The sequence below is a fragment of the Cibotium barometz genome, chromosome 36, assembly GCF_041138505.1.
Source record: "Cibotium barometz isolate CiBa-2024 chromosome 36, ASM4113850v1, whole genome shotgun sequence".
In the NCBI taxonomy this organism is placed as follows: Eukaryota; Viridiplantae; Streptophyta; class Polypodiopsida; order Cyatheales; family Cibotiaceae; genus Cibotium; species Cibotium barometz.
This window is the reverse complement of record NC_141081.1, coordinates 20,003,688-20,024,265: the sequence shown is the minus strand read 5'-3', so window position 1 is coordinate 20,024,265 and position 20,578 is coordinate 20,003,688. Positions and strand designations below refer to the sequence as shown.

The window sequence follows — 20,578 nt, the reverse complement described above, 5'->3', positions numbered from 1 at the left end:
TAACGCAGGAGCCTCTTTTGTGGTTTTTTCTTGCTCTTCCCCTCTCCTGCGTTTTCTGCTCCACCCCTGCTGCCCTTCTGCTGCGTTTTTCCTCTCCCTTGCTGCCCCCTTTGCTGCGTTTCTGCTGCTGCGCTGCTGCAATCAGCAGCGTTTGCTGCCTTGTTCTCTCCTTGCTGTACGGCTGCCATCAGCAGCCAACGCTGCTGCCAGCAGCCCCACGACCACCAGCAGCAGCTAGGGCTGCAGCCAGCAGCCCCACGACCACCAGCAGCAGCCAACGCTGCAGCCAGCAGCCCCAAGGCCACCAGCAAGTAGTCCGGGCTGCAGCCAGCAGCCCCACGGCCACTAGCAGCAGCCGACGTTGCCTCCAACAGACAGGATCTACGAGCAACCCCCAAAAGACAGCAACATACTGCCCCTCGGGTTTACATCGACATCCGGTGATACTCTTCCGCCGTCTCCTTCACTTGAAGTTGTTTCATCAATCTACGAGCATCCTACATTCAACCCATATCTGGTACATAACATCTTGCTATTGCTTACTTTCTGAAGTGTCAGTTTGATAAGTCATGGCGTCTACAAGTGATCTTAAGGGTCTACTAGAGATTAAGAAGTTTGCAGACACTGGGTTTGATCTTTGGAAGGTGAGGATTCAGAATATCCTCTATCTGCGGGAATGTGATACTGCACTTGAGCAGTTCAAACCCGCTGCTATGACAGATGATGAATGGGGAATCCTGAACAGAAAGGCCGTTGCCTATCTCCAGATGGCTGTTGCTGATGAGGTTCTTGTAGACCTCAAAGGGCTGACAACAGCCTATGCCGTCTGGGAGAAGCTGAGAAGCACCTATGAGATCACCACGCCAGTGAACCACGTACATCTCATCAGGAAACTCATGAATATGCAACTTGATGATTCTAAGAATGCAGTAGAGCATATTACTACTTTCACAGGGGTGCTTAATCAGATGCAGGATTCTGGATTGCCTGCTTTTGATGATAAGTTGAAAGCTATCTTTTTGCTCACTACTTTGCCTGACTCTTGGGAAACACTTGTGGTGTCACTTGGGACAAATCCCAACCTAACTTTTGATGGAGTCAGGGGTGCTATTCTCAATGAAGATATCCGGAGGAAGACCTCAGAGACTAGCGGTTCTGCAAATGTCTCACGAGGGAGGACGACCAAGCAGGGAAATACTACTACCAATTCAAAGGGTAGAAGCAAGAACAAGGGCCAGCAATCTGATGTTACATGCTACCAGTGTGGTCGTAAAGGCCACAAGAAGCCAGATTGCAAGTTTTACAAGATGGAGCAAGACCGGAAGAAGAAATCCAATCATTCAAATGACAAAAAGAAGGAAAAAGAGAGTAATTCCAGCAAAGCAGAAGAGTTCGAAAAGGACAAGAGCAAGGCCAATGTGGCCTCTGGTGTTGTCATAGAGGAACTGTCTGACTCAGATGATGTGCTATGTGTTTTTTCTGCTAATGCTCTTGATGTTCATAACTTGCATGTCACAGAACCAGATGTTATTCATGCCTTGATGTATGAATCTGATGTGCTTTCACAGACTTGGATTATTGACACGGGTGCCTCTTTTCATGTAACTCCTATCAAGGAGTGTTTTGCAACTTTCACTGCAGGCTCCCGAGGAAAGGTGTTCTTGGGGAATGATCATGCTTGCAATATTGAAGGTATGGGCACCGTGAATTTGACTTTGCAGGATGGTAGTGAGTTTGTGCTGCCAAATGTGAGGTATGTGCCTGGTTTGAAAACCAGTCTCCTGTCTGTGGGCCAGCTTGATGCCTTGGGATACACGGCCATATTTGGAAATGGCACATGGAAATTGACCAAAGGCACAAGGCTGATTACAAAAGGATGCAAGAAAGGAACATTATATAGCCTTCATGGTCAGGCTTTGTCTGGTAAGTTTATTGCTTTTGCAGAGGTACGCTCCCACATGGAGCTTTGGCATAAGAGACTTGGCCACATGAGCCATAAGGGTCTCTCCATTTTGTCCTCCTTGAACAAGTTTGATGCAAAAGGAAGCAAGCTTGATTTTTGTAATGATTGCTTGTATGGGAAACAGAATAGGAGTTCTTACTCCTCTCGTGCCTCTCGCAAGGCTGAAAAGTTGGACTTGGTCCACTCTGACGTATGCAGCATGCCCATTAAATCTAAAGGTGGTTCAAAGTACTTTGTGTCTTTTGTGGATGATCACTCACGAAAAGTATGGATCACTTTGTTGAAATCTAAGGATGATGCTTTTGCTGCATTTCAAAAGTTTTATGCATTTGTTCATACTCAAACTGGAGTGAAGATTAAATGCTTACGCACTGACAATGGGGGTGAGTTTGTTAGTACTAAATTTCAGAAATTTTGTGATGATAATGGCATTAAGAGGGAACTTACACCCCCCTATAGCCCCTCTTCAAATGGTGTGGCTGAAAGGTATAATCGTACACTGTGTGAAAGAGTTCGATGCATGCTGTCCACAGCTAATCTCTCTCAGGATTTTTGGGGAGAAGCCTTGAAAACTGCAGTTCATGTTTGCAATCGATCTCCACACACAGCTTTGAAAGGTGGAATCCCTGAGGAGGTTTGGTCTGGCAAACCGTCCTCATATGCCCACTTACGCATCTTTGGTTGTGATGCATATGTGCATATCCGCAAGGAAGACCGGAACAAGCTTGATGCTAAGTCCGAGAAGGGCACCTTCGTTGGCTACGGTGATGAAGGTGAGATGGGCTACCGTGTGTGGTTGCCATCAACCAACAAAGTGGTTCGCAGCCGGGATGTGAGGATGTTCTTTCCACGGGGACCTTTCGGAAAGCTAGGCAAGTGGCAGGTGATTACTTCCAGAAGGAGGTGGTTTCTCCAGGCTTTGTGGTTCCGGATTCAGAGGGGGTGGTTGACAGGTTTCAGAAGGCCTTGCGTGGTCTTCATCTGGTTTCCGGGACTTGTTTGTGCACCGTAACATGTGTTGATCCTTGTGAGCAGTGTGATGCCTCTTTGACTCAGAAGCAGAATGGTTCATTGATCTGGTTGATGGACACCAAATTGGACGGGAGCTTCTTGGTGAGGCAGTTGAGCTCATGGTTGCGGATGACTCTTTGGGAGGCAGGATTGCGTTTCCTGTGGTTTCTACGGCATGCGAAGGATCATGGACTCTTGTACACAGGAGGGGATTGTTGGATGGAGTCCGACTCCACGGTTGGAGTGACTCAGTTTGGGGAGGAGATCCGGACACGAGGAGATCTACTTCAGGCCCAGGAGCAGTTTTACGGAGCAGTAAGAGGCAGTCATCTTTTGCCTTGTCGCGGACAGAGGCAGAGCACCGGGCTGCTTGTGATGCTGCTTGTGCGGTGGTGAGGATGCAGAGGTTGCATTACAGGTTTGGGCTTCCACTGGAGGAACCCATGGTCATCTAGAGGCACTTTGTTCGTGAACAGATCGTTGTTGATGACATCTTGCTAGAGTTCTGTTCGACGGAGGACAGTACGATGGACCTCTTCACGAAGTCGCTATCTCAGGATTTGCTCGAGCGGCACCCCAACCAGAGTCACACGGGGACGCGGGGACGGCCCTTAGGGACGCGGGACGCGGGGACGGGGATGGCCGGGGGGACGGGGGGGGGGGGACACACAGGGGACGCGGTGCAGAATGGGGACGCAGAAAGTCGTCCCGGGGACGCGTTCCCAAAACGTGGGACGGGCAGGAAACGCAGACAGGGGACGCCTCCAACGGTCATAAACGGTCAGAAAACGACCAGGAACGGGCAAATTTCCAGCTATAAAAGAAGGCACACTTTAGGACTTTTCTCCACACTCAAGTTTGAAGCTTCAAGCCTCATTGCTCAAGCCTCAAGCTTCCAAAGTTCCAAGTTCCATTGTCCAAGCCTCAAGGCCCAAGTGGCAAGTTAGCCCTCTCTCTCTCTCTATACTATCTACATTGTGCCAACTTCCAAGCCATCTCTCTCTCTCTCTCTCTCTCTCTCTCTCTCTCTCCAAGTTCCATGATCCATCCCCCTTGAGACTTGCAAGCCTCAAGAGTCAAGCGGCAACTTGCAACTCTCTATTGCACCCTTCTTCCCTCTCTCTCACACTATCATCATTCATGGCATCTCAAGGTGAAGGCGCCGCCGCCACATCTTCTGTTGCGGGCTCTTCACGAAGGAGGCCGGCGGTGCACACATGGTCATGGTGGGATGAGGTCCACTACACTAGTCGTGGAGTGGGCGGTGGTTCAAGGGCATGGAATTGCAAGCTTTGTTCCTACAAGAGAAGTGGCGGCGCCAACAAAGTGCGAGCTCACTTTTTGCAAGAGGCCGGTCATCAAGTGCAATTTTGTGCACGCATTACTCCTGAGAAGCGAGCGGAGCTTCTTGAGAAGCTCAAGGTTTATGAGGTGGCCGAGGCGGCAAAGAGAGGGTGACATGTTGCCGTTGATCCTCATGATGTGGTGAGAGCACGAGAGCAACCGACGCCAATGGAGGTGGAGAGGAACCCAAATCTTGCTTCAAGCTCTCAACCATTCAAGTCCACTCCATCCACATCGGGTGCCTCCATTCCCATCCGCCGTCAATCCACTCTTAACAAGAATTGGAACCTAAAATTGAAGGATGAGGTGGATAGGTCGGTGGCTAGGTTCTTCTACCACGACCACATTGCGTTTCAAGCGGCACGGTGAGAGTCGAGACTCAACTCTCTTCACTCTTTTTTTTTTGAATGTCTCATGCTTCAAAGCATTTGTCATATTGCCAAAAAAAGCTAACATGCTACATGGTTTTCCTTACTTGAAATAGGTCTCCTTACTTTCGTGAGATGGCCACAAAGATCGGGGAATATGGCCCCTCTTATGTGCCACCTTCATCGGAAAAGATTCGCACCACTTTGCTTGATAGGGAGAAGTTGGCTGTTGAGCACGCGGCGGCGGATACAAAGGCAACGTGGGAGACTAACGGAGTCTCTCTCATTGTAGACGGATGGAGTGACGCGCAAGCGCTCCATCCATGGAGTGGTGGCCTACTCAAGGGGCAAAGTGTACTTCATCGAGTCACATGATGCGAGTGGCACTGGGAAGGCCGTGGATGTGCTTGCCGCGGAATGGGCGTCCACGATCGAGGTCATTGGGCCGGAGCTTGTGGTCGGCATGGTGGCGGATGGAGAGGCGTCAAATAGGGCAACCGGGACCATTATTGAGTCAATGTATCCATCCATCATAGTTTCTTTTTGCATGGCCCATTGTCTCAACAACCTCCTCAAAGACATAGGTGCCTTGCCATGGATTGCACCCACCATTGAGGAGGCTAACCAACTTGTATCCTTTGTCCTCAACCACCAAAGGCTACGACATGAGTTCTCTAAAAGGAGCACTCTTTCCCTCCTCAAGTATTCTGAGACAAGGTTTGCATACAACTTCCTCATGCTAGGCCGCTTGTCTACATGTGGCGGAGCCCTAAGAGGGCTTTTCCTTAGTGATGAATTTTCTGCCATGCCGGAGTCAAAATCGGCAACAGGAAGAACGTGCCGAGATCGCGCCGACGATGCCGCTTGGTGGGAGAAGGTGAAGACACTCGACGCCTTGGTCAAGCCTATTGTTCACCTTCTACGAGTCATTGACGGCCGTGAACCATGTATCGGCAAGGTCTATAAGGCCATGGATCGCATGATCGAGTCACTCGAGCAGCTTGTGCCAGACAGGGCCGAGTTTGAGGAGATCCACTCATTATGTGAGTCCAGGTGGAACTCCTACTACTCCCCTCTTCATGTGGCTGCCTTTGTGGTTGATCCAGAGTTCCAGGGCAGAAAGCAAGAGGCCGACAAGGAAGTAAGCAGGGGATGGCGGATCATTTTGGAGCGCTTAGAGCCCGACCCTACCATCAGGCGGAAGATCAGAGACCAGCTATCTCAGTAAGGCGCGGCAGGGATCTTTTGGATGTTTAGATGCACAGCTTGACCGCCTCAAGATTGGGTCTCCTCTTTGGTGGGAGAATTACGGATCAGATGGGCCGGAGTTGCAGCGCTTGGCTATTCGCATCCTTAGCCAGGCTGTGAGCTCTAGTTGCTTGGAGCAACTTTGGAGCGTTTACAGTCACATTGCCTCTAAGGAGAGGAACCGCCTTGAAGTGCAAAGGGCAAGTGATTTGGTTTTTTGTGAGCGCTAACTTGCGCATGCTATGTGCGACAGCAAAACAGGGAAGGCGGATCCCTTCACCGAATGGGAGATGGCACAGCAGGATCCTGCAGCTCAGGAGCATCTTGAGGAGGTAGAGGAGGAGCTACAGCCTGAGGGGGAGGAGGAGGCTTCAAATGGCATCGACGACTTCGACTTCCAAGCCTCCCGCAAGGCTAGCACTTCAGGAGCTTGAGGCTTGACTCTTGAGCCTTGAGCCATCTCACCTTTTTTGTGCCCACTGCCAATGGCCATGATCTATTGTGATCTATCATCTATGATCTATCTAGTATCTCTATTTTGTACCCACTCTTTTTTGTAACCCTCACTGCCCATGAGGCATGTACTTATCTCTTTGTATCTATCAGACTATCAATCACATAATCAGTGTGCCATCGATGTTTTATTAGCGCATTTTGCTCAAAATGACTCTTGTTTTTTTGTCTATTCGGTGTAAAATTTTGTTCAAAGTGTGTCTCTATATGTATCTCATGCATACAACTTCTAAATTGCTTTTAAAAAAGAGGTTTTTTTTTGCCGTTCCCGACCCCGTCCCCGTCGCCGTGTGACTCTAACCCCAGCTCCCTGTGGTTGGTTTCACAGCCAGGAGCTGAGAGGGGGTGTTAGAAGTCATCTCCTGTCTAGTTTTATACACTAGGGCCTTTGTTGTGGGTGTGCCCACCCTTATGAGGTGTTTTATCATTTTTCCTCACTCCCCGAATTTTTTCCCTATTTTTCCCATTTTTTTCCAGTGGTGTGGAGGGATGCCAGAGGTTGGTAGGAGCACCTAGTGGCTGGCCGACTGTCCCATCTGCAGTCTTGTGACTGGCCGACTGCCCAGACATCAGTCGTGGACTTCTGTATTGCTGGCCGACTGGATGTATGCAGTTGTGGACTTCTTTTTTGCTGGCCGACTGCTCATGCAGTCGTGGAGGGCCACCAGTGCTGGCCGACTGCTCACATGGGGCATATAAATAGGCCCCATGTCCCCACCACTTCCTCATTCAGTCTTTTGCAGGATCTTCTTGTGTATATAGAGCAGAGTTACACGCCTACATCTCTCTCTCTCTTGTGCTGTATTTTTTTTGCATGCGTTTTGCTCGTGTTCCCAGATCTGGTCATCATCTCCGCTACGTATTCTGACAGTGGATTGGTGTTCCACTGGGTCTGGTACCTCGTGTACTTGCATGGAGCACGTCTATTTTGGTATAGTCTCATGAACGGGGATTGTCCAAACCAATGCTGCATTGCATAGCATCTTTATGTGCTTGCTTGCAATTGAAATTGCATGCTGTTTTCATGCTTGCTTGACCAATGTGTAGTTCCGGGTAAGGTGATGCCCGCCCGCGAACCGTGCATGTGAAACTGTCTGCTTGCTGACATGATTATGTGGCATGTGACAGGTGGTAAGTGTTGGTCATAAACCTAGCCTTAGGAGTTAACACTAATTTATAAGTGAGTGTGTTCACACTTAATTAAGTTTTGGGCGACCAAAACTCACTTATAAATTATGACTAGCCCAGTGTTCACACACAATGATGTCCTGAGGTAGACAAAACCCAATGTCCACCACCTAGACCTTATCCCCTTTGTACAAAGGGAGTAACCAGCCATGTGTCCTTTCTAGCTTGCTCCACAAAGCACTTGCCTGCCACCTAGAGTAGACAACTCACCACCTCACTCTTCCCTCTCTCTCTAGAAGAAGGCGTCTCCTTCATGAAGCCATTTGGGCTGTATTTTCTGCACTTTCTCCTTCCCGAATCCATATCCAAGCTTGCTAAGGTGTTTCCCAAGCTTCCAAGAGTGTTTCCGGGTGCTAATCACTCTCCTACACACTCCCAATGACTGAAATTCAGCAAAACAGCTCTCTTTCTTGCTGTAATTTCTAGTCTTTTTGCTGAAACCCTAATTTCAGCCCTCCTTTCTTAAGTTGAACCATAGGGGAAGCTTTCCTAGGGTTCCCTTCATCCTCTTGAAGACTTTTGTCGCAAAGAATTGAGACAATTTGAAGATTTCATCACTCCAAGCACTTCCATCGCGAAGACTTCCACTATCATCAACTCTACTTGCAATTGGTAAGCTTTTATGCTTAAGTATGGAAGCAAGTAGCAGGAGGAAGGAACCGGATTACAAGATCACATACCCTGTGTAGTGTTCTCTTGTCCTACGTGCTCTCTTGTAGATTGTTGCTACCATGTGTTGGTGGAACAATAGAGAGCAGATGGTAGGAAACATGGGCACTTGAGAGGATAGTGTAAGTTGCAAGTCTACACCGACAATCACTTGTTTGCAATACTGTATTGATATGCATTGGTATGAAAATCTAGTCAGAAATGCCCATGACACCATGTACTTGATTCTCCCAAGATCAATATACTTTATTTGAGGGAGAGGGAGGGGCCGGCCGTTCCGGCTCATTGTGTGTCTCTTGTCAATTCAACAAATTACTTCTTGTATTGAGCATGTGTCCATCAAATCTTACTGTATTTAAGTGTATTGATTAGCATTGTGTTCAACCAAGTTACATTCACGCACACACATACAAAGGGTTGTTTCATACTGACGAAGCTCCAATTTCCATCAGCCGCGGCGCCGCCTCTCGACCCCTCAAAGCCTTAGTCCCCATCTAAACCTCCCCCTATCTAAACCCAGAGGCCTCCTTCGCTCCCCAGCCCTATTCTGCTTCCCAGAAGACTGTCACCCGTTTCGCATTCCTTCCAAAGCTTCTCCAACCCTACGGGGACCCGGATCAACTTTGCACCAATGATAGAGTTTGTTTCTTGGAGGCTCCTTCCTCATGACAGGGTATCCAGACTTGATCCAGCTAAAGTAGCCGAGATTGTCATTTGGGAAGTACCTCAGACAGCCTACGACATCAGATCCTTTGTGGGTATATGCCAAGCATACTCCACCCACATAGACAAGTTTTCTGATCTCTCGGCGGATCTCACCGATCTGCTAAAAAGTATGAAGACAAGAAGGCAAAAGATCCGAATGACTCCACGAGCGTTGGAGGCATTCAAGAACCTCAAGGTGGCTTTATCAGAAGCGCCTTGCTTAGCACTTGCCTCGTGGGACGAACCATTTCAGGTGATCACCGATGCGAGTAACATCGCAATTGGAGGTGTGTTACAACAGAATGGTCATCCAGTAGCTTACATGTCTCGTAAGTTACTACCTGCAGAGAAAAATTACTCAGTCTATGATCGTGAACACCTAGCAGTTATACAGGCCTTGAAACATTGAAAACATTTTCTTTATGGCCGTGACTTTGAGGTTCGCACTGACCATCAGGCGTTACGCTAGATTCAGACAATGCCAAGTGCACAGTGGAGTGGGTGTTACGCTAGATTCAGACAATGCCAAGTGCACAGTGGAGTGATCGACAACACCGCTGGAGTCAGATATTCCAGCAATTCGGTGGTATGATTGAGTACCTTCCAGGAAAGGCCAATCCACTGGCCGAAGCTTTGAGCAGGAAGGGACAAGTGACTTCGATTCAGACCACCAGACTCGATCTTGTTGGTACAGGACTAGATGACATGAAGCACACGTACGCACATTCCGAGGAATTCGGTACACAGTGGGAACAGGCATTGGATGCCACAGGACCATGCCACTTTCTGATACGTGATGGTTGGCTTTTCTACAAAGGTCGACTGTGTGTCATGAAGTCGTTCAGGGCAGCTCTTCTCCATGATGCCCATGACGCCATTACTGGTGGTCATAGGGGCATGAATTCGATTCTGGAGAAATTGAAACGGCAATATTATTGGCCAAAGATGAGGCGGGATGTGTTTACATATGTACAACGCTATGATATTTGTCAAAAGGTGAAAGCTCCTCCGGGAAAGAAGATAGGGTTGTTACAACCCTTGCCAATTCCTGAGGATCCTTTCCAAGATATTTCAATGGACTTTGTCACGAATCTGCCTCCCAATTCGAGTAAGCATAATACGCAGTGCTTAACTATTGTTGATAGATTTAGCAAATTTGTTATGCTTATTTCTTGCAGGGCCAATGTGACCGCGGAGGATGTTGCCCAGTTGTTCATTCCGCATTGGTACTCGATTGGCAGGATTCCTAGGACCATAGTGTCAGACAGAGATGCCAAGTTTACCATTTTTGGAGAGCATTGTTTGATAACTTTGATACTAAATTGAATTTTTCCAGTGCATTCCACCCACAGACGCACGGCCAAACAGAGATATACAACCAGTTGGCCTTTGATGTGCTGAAGTGTTGTCCACGATCAGCAAGGTAAGTGGGAATCTTATTTGCCTTTAGTTCAAGCTGTTTTGAATGATTCTTTTTCTTCAGCTATTGGCAGGACTCCATAAGAGCCAGCATTTGGAAGACCTTTCCAGTCATTGTTGACTAGGACCTCGTCTTCAGTACCTAAAGCGAACAGAGTGACAGAGTCTTACCAGGAGATTTTAGAGTCAGTAAAAGACAGATTGGCTAAAGTGCAAGAGGCCTACACTCGACAGGCTAATAAAGACCGAAGGGATATGAAGTTTTCGGAAGGGGATTGGGTTTATCTTCAGATTATGAAGCAAGGGTTGAAGCAGGTGGGCAAGCGATGCCCAAAGTTGTCTTTCAAGAGCTTCGGACCTTTTCCCATCAGGAAGAAGATTAATGAGGTGTCTATGCAGTTAAAGTTACCTCCGAGTTGGATTATGCATGATGTGTTTCACGTCAGTTGGTTAAAGCCATATGCATGTCCAATCCCTTCAGAAGTCAAAGACGAGGCGGAACCAGATATTATTGATGAAGCAGAAGTTATGGTTCCAGAACAGATCCTTTTGCACCGTTTCAAGCATGGCTCCGACCGAAGACAAAGACAGTTCCTCACGAAGTTTCAGGACCGAGGGACCCACGAAGCGGTATGGCTTGACAAAGAGTTTTTTGAAGACTATCCGGCGTTATTGACGGATTATTTGGAGGCTATGCAACTTCCGTCAAGTTAAGTAGAAGGGGATGTCGCGTGCATCCCGGACTTGGATGCCACGTAGACATATCTGTACAAAAGGTGCAGGACCTGGGATGGTAAACTGGTCACATGTGAGCCCAGTCCGGGACGAGTCAACCAGGGATCCATCCCAGTCATCCGAGGTAAGGTGTGCATTGTCGTGCACATGAGTCCAAGGTCACGTGTGCACTGTCCTGCACATGAAACAGTGCTAGTCCACGCTGTGAGTCTCCCTCTAGAATGATGACAGTGATTCTGTGTATTTGGTATGGTACCGGATGCCAGATCATTGTGTAGATAGTTAGGGTTTGCTTTTAGGAATAGGGGCCAGCCCATAGGGCTACCCCAAGTCTTAGTGTGGGCATGGGGATAGTGTAAAACCACCCCCATGAGGGCCACGAAGGCCCTGGCTGAACCCACCAGCCATGGAGGGGCTGTAGGAGAGCCCTAGGGGGATGCCAGGGACAGCCGACAATACATGAAGCTTTCATAAGGCTGTAGGGCAAGTTTGGGGAAGCTCATACAGGCTGCCCAGTCCCCAAGGCAGTCTAGATTCAGTGCCCAGCCCATCTAGAATCATGCGCCTGATGCCCAATCAGCCATGAAATGATGCACAACTTTTTATGTGATTTATTCAGCATTTAATGCTGATTTTGCAGTCGTGGGCAGAAACTATGCTGGCCGCCTGGATTAGTGCTGGCCAACTGCTGCTTATGGAGTAGTATAAATAGTGAGCCCACAATCCCATTGTGTTATCTCATATTTCACCAAGAGCCAAGGCAAACAAGGGCCAGACAAGCCAAGAAGTTGCTAAAGCAAAGGGGTGGAGGACTGCAGGTCAAGGGCAGAGATTTCTCAGCCAAGAAAGGTCAAGATTTCTGTATTTTCTTTTCAGATTTACATCATTCTAATAAAGCAAATACACCATCCGTGGTGGGGGCCCTACAGAGGGTATTTGGGACCCAATACTGTGTCCTCTCCTCTCTCCCTCTCTCTCTCTCTATTTTCTCCACATCTTCATTCAGTTTTGTGCGTTAATTCCGTTGCAAAAAGAGTGCTGATTTCTGAGCATTGAAGTTACCAATCTTCTCCGAAGCTTCCGCATGTTACAGATATATAAATATATATATGTATATATAGAGAGAGAGAGAGAGGGAGAGCCTAGGTAGTAGGCCCTAGAGAGCTTGAGAGAGAGGAAAAAGAGAGATGGGGGCCAAGGGGGTTGCCTTGCTACCTTGGGGGCCTAAGCGAAGGGTGGGTGGGTACAGGGCAGGCAGGGTACACCAGACAATAGAGAATGGCGGGTTGAAGGAGAGAGGCTAGGGAGGGAGAGATAAAGGAGGAGGCCAAAACGGTTAGCAATGCCAAAAATAGTGAGAAAAAATGCCAAATAACTATCTTTTTTTATTGTATTGTACCGGCCAAGTACGAAACGAAACGATCAGGTACGAAACAGACCGTTCCGCAATGGCAAAACTATCATGGAAAAAAAAAACATCCCGGATCTCGTACCGTACGCTCGTCTTGTTTCATGTCGGTTTTTACGTACCTGTGGTGCGGTACACGTCCCGCAGACAACTATGCATAAGAGTCCTAAGCTACTACTTTGTATTATGTACAAGAAATAAGTAATACAATTGAAATTCTAGTACAAGTGGCTGAGAATGAAGACGTCAAATCACAATCCTGTGACCTATGTCAGAATATGCAGTGGAAATGATAACCAAACTTGCGTAGACAAGAGCAAGTAGACTGCAGAAAATAAACAGCACAAGAAACACAGAGAGATAGGTGTGTAAACTCTTCTCTATACACAAGATCCCGGAAAAACTGAATGAGAAAGTGGTGGGGGCTGAGGGGCTATATATACATCTCCTAGAGGGCAGTCGGCCAGCAGCAAGAGTGCCCACGATTGGAGAAAATAATCCCACGACTGAATAAATGCAGTCGGCCAGCATTCTGATGCCCACGACTGATCAAAACCAGTCGGCCAGCAGCCCTGAAGCCCACGACTGATGAAGATCCAGTCGGCCAGCAATGGGGTGCTCCTGGCATCATCTGGAAGCCCTCCCACCACTAGGAAAAATGGGAAAAAATAGGGAAAAAATACGGGGAGTGTGGAAAAATGATATACGGGCGGGCACACCCACAACAGAGGCCCTGGTGTATACAAATAGACAGGAGATGACTTCTAACAACCCCTCTCAGCTCCTGGCTGTGAAACCAACCCAAGGGAGCTGGAGTGCCGCCTGAGCGTAGCCTGAGGTAGAGACTTCATGAAGAGGTCCGCCGCATTGTCCTCCGTCGAACAATAAAGTAGCAAGATGTCACCCGCCAAGATTTTCTCACGTACAAAGTGATACTGTATCTCTATATGCTTGGTCCGGGCATGGAAAACTGGGTTCCGAGTAATAGCTATACAACTCTAGTTATCGCACTGGATGACTGTGGGCTCCCTCTATGGAAACCCAATCTCGCCTATGCAACCTCCGCAGCCATACAACCTCACAAGCAGCACCACAAGCAGCCCGATACTCTGCCTCTGTCGAAGAAAGGGCAATAGTAGGCTGCCTCTTACTGCTCCAAGAAACTGCTCCTGAGCCGAGGGTAAAAGTGTATCCTGAAGTAGATCTCCTCGTGTCTGGATCTCCTCCCCAATCTGAGTCACTCCAACCTTGGAGCTTGACTCCATTCCCTCCTGTGTAAAAGAGTCCCAGATCCTTCGTACTCTGAAGATACCGCAAGATCCGCAATCCTGCGTCCCAATGAGTCTTCAATGGCGTCTGCATAAAAGAGCTCAACAGCCCCACGGAGAAGCTCAAGTCCAATCTGGTGTTCAGCAACCAGATCAATGAACCAACCAACTTCCGGTACTGCGAAGCATCAACTGGCTCACAAGGATCTGTAACGGTTAACTTTGTGTTCGGGTCCATCAGCGAAGTAATAGGCTTGCAGTTCTCCATCCCAAAGGCCTCAAGCAACTCATGAACATACCGCTGTTGAGAGACGAAAAACCCCCTCTGGGTCTGCCAGATCTCCAATTCTAAGAAGAAGTGGAGTAAGCCTAAGTCGGTCATCTCAAACTCCTTTGACAAGGCAGCCTTCGTCACTCCAATGTGCTCCACATGACCGCCGGTGAGAATGAGATCATCCACATAAAGGATGACGAGTGTGACCATGCAGCGTTCCCGAAAGAGATACAGGTTCGGATCTGCAACCGATCTCTGAAATCCAGACCGAATAAAGAAGGAATCAATCTTCTGATTCCAAGCCCTGGGAGCCTGCTTAAGACCATACAAGGCCTTACGTAACCTGTAAACCATCCCTTCCGATCCTGGAACAATAAAGCCTGGAGGCTGCTCAACGTACACCTCCTCCTGCAAGTCACCATTAAGGAACGCAGATTTTACATCCATCTGGTACACGGGCCACCTCTGAGAAGAAGCAAGGGCAAGAACGGTCCGAATCGTGGTCATCCGCGCTGTCGGTGCAAAGGTATCCTCGTAGTCGATGCCTGGCCGCTGAGCATAACCTTTAGCCACAAGCCTGGCTTTGTGTTTGTCCACCGACCCATCAGACGCATACTTAGTCTTAAAGACCCATTTGACACCAACGAGACTGACCGCTTTGACGGCCTCGGTACCAACTCCCAAGTGTTGTTCTTCTCGATGGCATCAAGTTCCACCTGCATGGCTTTCCTCCAAGTATCCTGTGAAAGGGCTTCCTTTACGGAAGTGGGCTCTTTATCCCGCATGATACGAGACATCAGAGCATACTTCACCTGAAGAAGCTCCGCCGTGTTGCTTTTATCTCGGACTCGATGTGATCTTCGAGGGCCGTCCTCTGTGGTCCACTCGGAGGGTAGCTCCGTGACACCTGACTCCCGAAGGGTGTCTAACAACCACCTAGGTACTCGAACAGATCGTGGAGCCTCCTGTGATCGCGGGGGCTCAACTCCAGCTGCGGGCTCAACCTCCTGTGATGACTGAGGTGGATCAACTGGAGTAGTAGACTGGGAATCATCATCAGACTCCTCTGGATCTCCAAGAAGTGGCGGCTCCTCGACAGTGGATGCTGGAACATGCTCGTCAAAGACCACATCCCGGCTGACAACAATCTCGTTCCTCTCTGGATCATACAACCTGTATCCCTTGGAAAGAGAGTTATACCCCACAAATACCAGCTTGCGGGACTTGGAGTCAAGCTTCCCCCTCTGCTTCTTCGGAATATGTACATACGCGTCACTCCCAAAGACACGGAAGTGCGAGACATCGGGTTTCCTGCCAAAATATGCCTCAAATGGAGTCATATGGGGTATAGAAGTCGTTGGAGAGCGGTTAATGGTATGGACAGCCGTTGCCACAGCCTCACCCCAAAGTGGACGAGGAAGATCACAATGCTCCAGCATGGTCCTCGCCATCTCCACCACAGTCCTGTTCTTACGTTCAACAACTCCATTCTCCGAAGGCGATCCAATATTGGCCAATTCCCTCTTGATGCCATGATCCGCACAAAGCCGGAAAAATACAGTCGAGGAGAATTCACCTCCTTTGTCAGCCCTGAGAGTCTTGACCTGAAATCCAGACTCTTTCTCCACCATCACGTGCCAATCCTTGAACCGAGCAAAAGCCTGGTCCTTCTAGGAAAGGAAGTAGACCCACGTGAATCTGGTACAATCATCAACAAGCAGCATGACGTAGAGAGATCCTCCCAAGGATGGTATCTGCTGTGGTCCACACAAGTCAGTGTGAATCAACTCCAATGGTTTCGAAGCCCGCCTGGAAGCCCGCTTCGGAAAGGCTTCCCTGTGCTGCTTACCACGTATGCAAGAACTGCAGCGTCCTTGCCTAATACCAACATCTGGCAAGCCAACCACCATCTGGTCCCGGAAGGCGCGCGGCAAAGTTTTAAGTGGCCAAAACGAAAGTGCCACAAATCTCCGACCTGAGAGCCTGTCAATGAGGAGAGTGCAGAGAGCTTGTAGATGCCATTCTCCACACCGCCTTCCCAAACAACTTTGCCTGTCTCACGGTCCCTTAGAGCAACTGAATGCTCCTCAAATTCCACCCGAAAGCCAGTCTTGCATAGCTCATGCACTGACAGAAGATGAAAACCCAGAGCAGGGACATAAAGAACACGGGAAGCATGCTTGCCCCCCTTGCCGTTGGGAATAATCTCCATCCGGCCCTCACTATGTATCGGAATAGTGGAGTTATCGCCAATAAAGATACGACCTGACTGCCGTTTTAGATCCAGAAAGAAGTCACGGGATGGACTCATGTGCCTGGAAGCACCACTGTCGAGAATCCATTCCCGGGTATCCTTCGCGGTGAAGCCAACTGCCTCCTCGCTTGAAGATGATGAATCATCGGAGTCCACCATCTCTAAGTGCACAAATGCCGGAGTCTTCGCAGCTGAGGCTGATGAATCAGCACTCTTCCCTGTCCGCTTAGGGCACTTCCTCCAATAGTGGCCACAATCATTACAAGATCTTTCGGCCTTTCTCGCCACAATCATTACAAGATCTTTCGGCCTTCAGCTTCTCTCGTTCTGGATCAGGCTTCTTTTCAAAAGACTTCTCCAGTGAAGCCTTCCCTTTGTCCTTGTTGGTATTACGGCCTTTCGACCATTGGCGCTCCTCCCAAGTAATGGTGCTGAGCCTGCCACTCGTGATCAACAAGGAATAGAAAGCAGAATACTGACCAGGCACGTGGGAAAGTAACGTGATGGCCATATCTTCGGATGATATCTCTTTCCCAGCTTGAAGGACTTCCTGCTGAAGGGCCTGCAGCTTGTTAATGTGTTTCCGCATCGTCGAAGACTTTGCAGGGTTCATAACCCGCATCTGCACTTCCAAGGATATCCGCTTCATGGGTGACACCCTGTTATACAAAGAAGCCAAGTGCTCCCATATGCCTCTCGCCAGCGTCATGTGCTTCGCATGGTTGATCACCTGTGGTGTGCAATTGAGGAAAATAAACGACTGGACCCTGGCGTTGACACGATCCCACATGTGTGCCTGTGCCTTGCGGTCCTTCCTCGTCGATAATAACTCCCCTTCCTCAGCTTCCGGCCGTGGCACCCCGATGATAATAAAATCAGCAAGGTCATATGACTCCAAAACCGACTCCATCATGACCTTCCAGATGCCGTAATTGGACCCGTCCAACTGACGATCCACTGGGAACGTGGGGAGAGTCGGAATCTTCACGTGCTTCTCAGCCATCTCTAATAAATCTGCCATCGCGGAGAGTAACCTGAAAGGGTGGGTGGGTGGGAAAAAATCTGAAAATCTGCAAGTGGCTGTCCAGCACCTTTGCCTGCCTTCCTCTTGCACCTTCTCTTCCTGTTCAGCCCGAAACAGTCCACCAATCAGCAACCTGTTGCTCCCCCTCTTGCTTAGAAAAACGCCCAAGATCTCCTAGAGCCTAGGGCTCTGATACCATGTCAGAACATGCAACGGAAATGATAACCAAACTTGGGTAGACAAGAGCAAGTAGACTGCAGAAAATAAACAGCACAAGAAACACAGAGAGATAGGTGTGTAAACTCTTCTCTATACACAAGATCCCGGAAACATTGAACGAGAAAGTGGTGGTATATACATCTCCTAGAGGGCAGTCGGCCAGCAGCAAGAGTGCCCACGACTGGAGAAAATAATCCCACGACTGAATAAATGCAGTCGGCCAGCATTCTGATGCCCACGACTGATCAAAACCAGTCGGCCAGCAGCCCTGAAGCCCACGACTGATGAAGATCCAGTCGGCCAGCAATGGGGTGCTCCTGGCATCATCTGGCAGCCCTCCCACCACTAGGAAAAATGGGAAAAAATACGGGGAGTGTGGAAAAATGATATACGGGTGGGCACACCCACAACAGAGGCCCTGGTGTATACAAATAGACAGGAGATGACTTCTAACAACCTACTCTACCCTCTTGGCTAACACTTCGTGAAGTCTTACACTGAGGAAAGCAGATGAATATGATGATTTGGCTACCCATGTATATATGTGCACCAATGCTCATAGTTACGGGAAATGCTGGAAACACCTATATGTGTGGGCTGAAACGGCATTTTGCCCCGGTGACATGCTGGAAACGCGTTTCTCGCAGCGAAACGTTTCTTGCAAACCAAAACAACGCGTTTCTTGCGTTTATGGCTTGTGAGAAATTTCTCACCAAGAGAAACGCCCATTACACGTGGCCCCAAGCCGTTAAAAAAACCCAAAACGGGCACACGCCCCAAGACAGCCACCAGGTGTGGCCCGTACACAAGTGAAAAATGACCAAAACGGGCTGGCCGCCAATCGAATCTGTTTCGAAATGTGTGGCCCGTACAAAAAACGGCCATAGGTGTGATGAGAAAAAAAAAAGCCCAAATCGGCCAACTATTTGCACATTGAACTGTGAGAAAAACAGCCACAAGTATGAGAAGAAAAAAAAACCTAGATTGGCATGTGCATAAAACTGTGAGAAAAAAAGCCCCATTCGATGTTGTTTCTATAGCGAAGTAAAAAGCCCCATTTTTCAGCTCTTATTTCCTTTTTGTTTCCATTCCCTCTGCATTACAATGGGGTCTCTTTAATGGCTGACGGGTGGAGTGATATACGAAGCCATTCATTGGAAGGCGTTCTTGCAGCATGTAGAGGAAATCCACTACAGAAGCCAGAAGCTGGGGTGAGACAAAAAACTACTCTTGTGCTATGTGAGATATGGAGTGAGGTTGTTGAGTATGTGGGTAGTATGTGGGTCCACAAAATGTCGTTCAATTTGTTTCAGATGGTGAGAGTACCAACAAGGCAACAGGGGCCTTAGAGCACAGGTACCCGCACATTACATGGAGCCCATACACGGCACATTGTTTCAATAACTTGCTTAAAGACATTGGAAAGTTGGATTGGGTAAAGGCCACCATTGACACAGGCAAAGAGGTTATATATACCTAGATGAATCTAGGAACATGTCCAAATTCGCCTTATAAGAAAGTGCAATCTTTAACCTCATGGTAGTAATCCACAAGACAATAAACCATCAACTCCATCATGCATAGTATGGACTACATACTATGACATCTCCACTAACGTCATCAGTGCCCAATAGTGGGTGTAGAACTTGGTATCAATATATGCTCCCACACACACACACACCCCACGCGCACACACAACATACATTCATACAAAGGTCTGTGTACTGAGTTTTTGTCAGAGCTCCGGAGATAAAAGGGCAGACTCAACCATAATGAAGCCTAGCACCAAGGATCATAACAAATAGAAAGAATTATTACAACAAAAAGGTAGTTGATAGGGCATATCCGCCATCATTACTCTCTTGCAAGTTTGCAACCTCAGACCCCACTTCTGCCGGAGGGGGATGTGCACCCTTCAGAGGCCGGATGGTTCCATAGCTTGCAGCCTTAGCAAGTCAAGGAGGTGGCTTCTGCGTATTACAGCTCTCTTCTCACAACTGACCTTTTCTCTGATGTCTCCCAACATCTAGTTATTCAATGGACCATATGTACTCATTTCTCATAGACCCTTTGGGTCCTTTGTAGAGGTTTAATACAATCTCTCTCTCTCTCTCTCTCTCTCTCTCTCTCTCTCTCTCTACACACACACACACACACACGGAGAGTTTACATGTGGTAAGCGCACCATTATAGCACATAATTGAAGCTTATGCGACAGTGACAGATTCACTTTGGTCTCATTGGCCGACTGTGTCTTTAGTAGACGTTTAATATAGCTTTCTTTCTTTCTTTCTCTCTCTCTCTCTCTCATATTTAAGCTTAAAAAAGGAACCCTGCTCTTTTTTGAACTAAGAAGAGCAAAATCAACAGACGACTTAGACAAAGTGAGTTTAAATCAACGAGCAGAAATCGGCAGCTCGGATAGAGTACTTACTTGAGATATACGTGACCACGAGATCAGCGGATTTCCAAGCGCAGACAAAGCCATAACAATAATTTACATATTTATCTCGATCAATACTAATTAATGTAATTCATCACATTTTTCAAGCTCATAGTTTTAAATATGTAATAAAGTGGTGATTTAAAGATAGACTCGACAAGCTTTGTGTGCCACAAAGAAATCAATGGTTTATTTCATTTAAGAGTTGGTAATTAAATTAAACTTAGTAATACCTAGGTTTTTAACATACTAAGGCCATGAAATTAAAGAAAAGAAGTGGAGTGCATGGCAAAACAAAAAATAGTTACATAATGGGCTTAAAATTAACAGGAAATAAAATTGGCCATAGCGTTATTGATGCTCGTCATCCTTCAGCGCTCTCGTGAAGGGAAAAAAAAATCGACCGTTGAAGAGAGGATGCTGTGCTGCGGCTAAGTGCCTCTCTCTCTCTCTTCTGCGGGGCTGCTGCCCTGCCAAGAGGCTTGAAGCCCTCTGTGTACTTTACTTTCCACAGCACCCCCCCCT

The 20,578-nt window shown here is 48.1% G+C and overlaps 1 protein-coding gene and 1 pseudogene across 1 annotated transcript in view; one reads left to right on the top strand and one right to left on the bottom strand.

The window, feature by feature from the left end:
• The window catches only part of LOC147617589 (uncharacterized), a 48,963-nt gene extending 28,823 nt beyond the window's left edge, over positions 1-20,140 (bottom strand). The window contains exon 1 of the mRNA XM_086775880.1: positions 20,045-20,140. Within this exon, the coding sequence (XP_086632006.1) occupies positions 20,045-20,098 (54 nt within the window). The 5' untranslated portion in view covers positions 20,099-20,140. The remainder of the gene's footprint in view (positions 1-20,044) is intronic.
• On the top strand, positions 5,431-6,368 carry LOC147617590 (uncharacterized; annotated as a pseudogene).
• Positions 20,141-20,578: the final 438 nt, after the last annotated feature.